At 42.1% G+C, this 5,406-nt stretch overlaps 1 protein-coding gene across 1 annotated transcript; it reads right to left on the bottom strand.

The window, feature by feature from the left end:
• Nucleotides 1-1,067: 1,067 nt before the first annotated feature.
• On the bottom strand, nt 1,068-3,572 carry LOC126821104 (mucin-2). The gene is made up of 3 exons (XM_056099042.1): nt 3,540-3,572; nt 2,985-3,039; nt 1,068-2,560 (listed from the first exon to the last, which is right to left on the bottom strand). Exons 1-3 carry the CDS (start codon nt 3,570-3,572, stop codon nt 1,650-1,652), a joined length of 999 nt encoding a protein of 332 aa, XP_055955017.1. The 3' UTR covers nt 1,068-1,649.
• Between the last annotated feature and the right edge of the window lie 1,834 nt (nt 3,573-5,406).

Genomic DNA, 5,406 nt, shown 5'->3' with positions numbered 1-5,406 from the left:
AGGGCCATGGTATTTTATTTTGTTACTTTAATTTCAATTAAATGTACGGAAGCTAAATAGGGCCATGGTATTTTGATTTTGTTACTTTAATTTCAACTAAATGTACGGAAGCTAAATAGGGCCATGGTATTTGATTTTGTTACTTTAATTTCAACTAAATGTACGGAAGCTAAATAGGGCCATGGTCTTTTGATTTTGTTACTTTAATTTCAACTAAATGTACGGAAGCTAAATAGGGCCATGGTATTTTGATTTTGTTACTTTTATTTCAATTAAATGTACGGAAGCTAAATAGGGCCATGGTATTTTGATTTTGTTACTTTAATTTCAACTAAATCTACGGAAGCTAAATAGGGCCATGGTATTTTATTTTGTTACTTTAATTTCAATTAAATCTGATTAAAATACAGATCTATATTTCATTTCGTTTTTTATACCTACTTTAGTAAGGATGAATGAGGCTAGGCTTAAAATTCAAAAGCTAATACCTCGGTTCAGCGTGGAGCAAGAACAGTCAACCCTTTGACTAATCTCCCATAATGCCTCTTTAATTTAATAACTAAAAGCACTTGGATGCCCTGTTCAAAATCACTTTGTTCCAAAATTTCAAAATTTTAAACAAAACATTTTTCATGTGATTCAAGTGGTTTTATGTTAATCAACACTCAAAGAACTGAAAATGAAGTTGCTTTGTCCTGATGTTTTTTTTCCGGTTATGCCAATATTGATAAGCGCTAACATAAAAATACATAACAAGGGAAAAATTAACAAAATAGGTGGATAGATTTGAAAAAATGAAATGGAATAAAATGGGGTTTAACGCCCTACTGTTCTGCTCCGAACTGGGCTAATGAAGACGGGCATACGCCTAACAGTGTGCTATGAGGAAAATTTTACCCGGACAGCGGCACTACGGACTACTCTTATATCGAATTCCAACTGTCAAGGGATCTTTTACGTGCACGCCAACACGGGACCTCGGTTTTTCCTCCCATCCGAACGATTAGACAGCTGTTCTTGTCAGCCCCCCCCCCTCCCCGTCCTGCAAGGGGGAGGCACGCCGGAAAGTGAACATTTAAAAACGTTTGTGATTGACCTATGAGCTTCAAAGCATTATGACACTGTTTTATGTGTGTGGAGGAGCCGCGGTGGCTCAGTGAGTAAGATTTTGGCTCGCTAATCTGGTGGTCCCGTGTTCGATCCCGTTGTTGCAAGGACAAAAAAGTTCATCTGGATTTTTCGGCGTGGTTGCCCCTTGTCAGTGTTGCAGAAGGGATGAACTTGCAAGGGACAACGTATAGTCGTTCGGGTTGGACGAAAACCCGCGGTCCAGTGTACACATTGGCGTGCACGTAAAATATCCCTTGTCAGGCGGAATTCGATAAGAGTAGAGCATAATGCCGCTATCCGAGCAAAATGTCCCTCAGAGCAAACTGTATGACGTGTGCAAAGTCTAAGTAGACCAGTTGGAAGTTAAACCCCATTCCATGTCAAGGCTAATTAAATAACGCACACACACTCCTTATATAACAATATAACAAAATATTAGAAATATAAAATAAAATATTTTAAAAGATGGCAAATAGGTGTAAGTCTATTCTTTAATATATTTCTGAATCTGTTTATAAAATATGTTTACCATTCTTATCCTAATCGTCGTCCTCTTCACTGCTGTGCCTGTTCCGCAATTGTCGGAGTCTACGACGTAGGAACCTTTCGAGAAGACGTCGTACGGTGTTACAGCTACGGGTCTGACTGTTTCCACAACGCGCATCTATCACTCCGATCACTGTTTGCATGATGAGACAGTTTCTGGACCGACGATTACTACAACGATCATTGACTTTTCCAATCAGTGCTTGCAAGCGACTCTGTTGTGCGTCTACTACAGTCGGTGTCGTTGGAGAAGTGGCCGGTGAGGTTATAGGGGATTCCTCCACAACTTCAACGATAGCCGGTGTCGTTGGTGAAGTTGTTGGTGAGGTTGTGGGAGATGTCGTCGGAGAGGTTAATGGAGATGTTGTCGGAGAGGTTAACGGAGATGTTGTCGGAGAAGTCGTTGGGGAAGTGGTCGCAGAGGTTGTTGGAGATGTTGTCGGAGAAGTCGTCGGAGAAGTCAACGGAGAAGTTGTCGGAGATGTTGTCGGAGAAGTTGTCAGAGAAGTCAACGGAGAAGTTGTTGGAGATGTTGTCGGAGAAGTTGTCGGAGAGACGGTTGAAGATGTTGTCGGAGAAGTAGTAAGCGACGTAGTTGGAGAAGTTGTAGGCGACGTAGTTGGAGAAGTAGTAGGCGACGTAGTTGGAGAAGTTGTCGGTGAGGTTGTGGGAGAAGTTGTCGGAGAGGTAGAGGGAGACGTTGTCGGAGACGTAGTGGCGGACGTGGTGGGAGACGTTGTCGGTGAGGTTGTGGGAGACGTCGTTGGAGAAGTGGTCGGCGACGTTAACGGCGATGTTGTCTGTGTACAAGTGGCACAGCATTTAGCCGTACTGGTTGATCCATAGAGGCTACATAGACTTGCATCACAGTTGAAATTGGGTTCTTCTAATTGAGGGCAAAGATCTAAAAATAAAAAATATAAAAATAACTCTTCAATTAAAGAGCATACACTTCTATTTTTTGGAGAGAGAGAGAGAGAGAGAGAGATAGAGAGGGAGAGAGAGAGAGTAGGTCATTTCTGGAATAACACATTGTTCAATTTTATTTCAATAATTTGCTTGTGCGTTGGGGTCTTTAGCACGGGGAGTAAATCGGAACACACGGAGAAACCCCACGAGGTTGGACAGGTGACCCTCCTGCTTGTCACGTACAACCGGCGAATCAAAACCACGCAAATTGACTCAATGACAGACCTTATGATACAGAGTGCACGTGCTATGCACCCCCCCCCCCCCCACCCCTGAATTGAGAGACCCGTTATCTACGTAGACATACAGCTAGCTATCGTTGAGATTTTAAGCGACAGTTTCGTACTATAAATACTTACCAGACGGCCTAGATGGAGCTTCTGTATCAGCAACGCATTGACCTTTAACACACCACTAAAATATATAAAAGAACGCAGATATATTGGAGATTTATAAAGAGTCACCCTCATATTAAACTTAGTCTGTCTGTCTACAGTAAAGTTAGCTCCGCCTGAGAACAGACACTAAGCTAGTTGACCGACATTTTAAGTCCTAAATCGACGATTTTAGTTCAAAAAACTAAGTATACTTCGAGAATTTGGTTGAAGATTTATTCTGCTTCCATTTAATGAAATTGAAAAAAGTTTATTTAGTCCTTGTGTGTATGGCAGATGTGAAACGGAGTAGAAACGCATTACAAAACAGTATACTAATTTTTAAATATGGCGGCCATTTAGGGCAGAGATCTATTCTTGAAGTATGAAGTAGAAGAATCTATGTATGCAGAATGGTTTAGACTGGGCCCGGTTCCTAGAAAATTCCCTAAAGTCAGCACAAAATCATGCTTTATTTTTTTCTTACGTTAGAAAATTTATAAAATACTGCCTCTAGAGAATTCTCAAGACCGTTCTTACGTAAGCACAAGTGAAGTACGAGTCTAAGCACATTGTGACTGGTAAACTAAGACTACGATGCTCTCTAACGTCATAAAAACAATTTTGGTATGCGAATTACGTCATAAATTGGTCGGTTGCATAGAGTTATTTATAAATAGATCAATGACATTAACTTCCCGCCAAATAGTCGATTTAGATGCATTTGACATGTCCCCCATACACATATAAATGTGCTACAAGCTAAAAAAACCCAATGCAAGCACATGCAAACAGAAGGAATAATTCTGAGAGCGCCCGATCTTAAAGTAGCCCGTGTTTGTGTTGTTTACTATACTAATTTGTAAATAAATAAAATGGTTTCAGGGTAGAAGCGAAATTTTCTATAGCATTCTTCTCGAGAATATGTTTCTAAAGGAATTTCTCTGTCTTCCAAGTGTCTCTTTGGTATCAAAATAAGTAGGAAATGCCGTGGAATAACTCTATGGTCAGCCATCTTGTTTGAAGCAGAAACAGGCTTAAGGTTGGTAAGCAAGCCGCATACCTTGCTTGGAACATGTGCTTAAATTGACAATGTTTAAGAACGGACTTGTGCTTGAGTTTTTTCTTGGAACACATAATAACGTGCTTGTGCTTACACTGAAGTCTACTTAAAATCAAAGCACAAAAACGTTCTTAAGAATTTTTTGGGAATACAAATTAAGGTAAGTTTACTGTCCACAGTGAACCGATATACCACTTGGGCCACCAACTGAATCGTCACTGTCTACAGTGAACCGTTAAACCGCTTGGGTCCCCGTCGGGACCCGCTTCTGTCGAATCCGTCCCTGTCTACAGTGAAACGTTAGACCGCTTGGGTCACCAACCAAATGCGTCACTGTCTACAATGAACCGTTATACTGTTATTATGGGGAGGGGGAGGCGGGGTGGGGGCTGCTTAGGTCATCAACTGGGTCGTCACTGTTCTACAGTGAACCGTTAAACCGCTTGGGTCCCCGCCGGGATCCGTTTCTGTCGAATCCGTCACTGTCTACAGTGAACCGTTATACCGCTTGGGCCACCAACTGAATCGTCGCTGTCTACAGTGAACCAGAAGACGGTTTGGGTCCCCGCTAGGATCCACCACCCACTTTCTAAAACGAACGGTTACATCACTTGGGCCCCGGCAACTGTCTACAGTAAACTGTCAGTTTCACATCTGGTTGTGAATAACGAATACCAACTTACCTTTCGGTCACCGCATGATGTGAATTCCTCCGCAAATATGCCACTGCAAGTGTTTCCGTTGAGACAAAAGAGTGCGTAGCACATTTCAGCAAAGAAAGGAGAATCCCTTACGTAGACCCCCTGAAAATAAAAACACCCACACGATGAGAAGATGACCGCTGATTATGTATACATACAAAGTCCCCTATCAACTCTAGCCGGGAGGTCGGGTGTTCGATCCCTGCATTGGCCGAGAAAGTTCATCCAGATTTTCCGGCGTGGTTTCCCCTTGTCAGTGATGCAGGACGGAGGGCCTGCTGTCTAGTCGTTTGGATGGGACGAAAAAATGAGGTCCCGTGTACACATTGGCGTGCCCGTAAAAGATCCCTTGGCAGTTGGAAATCGATATAATAGTCCGTAGCGCCGCTGCCCGGGCAAAATTTCCCTCATAGCACACTGTACGGCATATGCCCGTCTTCATTAGCCCAGTTTAGAAGCGGAATAGTAGAATAGTAGGACGTTAAACCCCATTACATCTCCCCTATCAACGTTTGCCTACCGTACATAAAATATAAAATACATGTACAGGCATTTCCATACATAATAAACGCTAGATCTGGTTAAAACACCCATAACTTGTTTTGGAACTTCTGCTCATATTTTAGTCTATATTTCTCTGAGT

This window comes from Patella vulgata, chromosome 1 (genome assembly GCF_932274485.2).
Source record: "Patella vulgata chromosome 1, xgPatVulg1.2, whole genome shotgun sequence".
Classification (NCBI taxonomy): Eukaryota; Metazoa; Mollusca; class Gastropoda; family Patellidae; genus Patella; species Patella vulgata.
The sequence above is the reverse complement of the archived record's forward strand: the minus strand, read 5'-3'. Positions and strand labels throughout refer to the sequence as shown.

What these genes read in the sequence shown, in the direction of transcription:
- LOC126821104 (XM_056099042.1), bottom strand. Translation starts at nt 3,572, where the DNA reads ATGTGCTTAGACTCGTACTTCACTTGTGCTTAC. An exon ending in CGTACTTCACTTGTGCTTAC is followed by an intron (nt 3,040 to 3,539) that starts GTAAGAACGGTC and finishes TATATATTTTAG; the next exon opens with TGGTGTGTTAAAGGTCAATG. An exon ending in AGCTCCATCTAGGCCGTCTG is followed by an intron (nt 2,561 to 2,984) that starts GTAAGTATTTAT and finishes TTTTATTTTTAG; the next exon opens with ATCTTTGCCCTCAATTAGAA.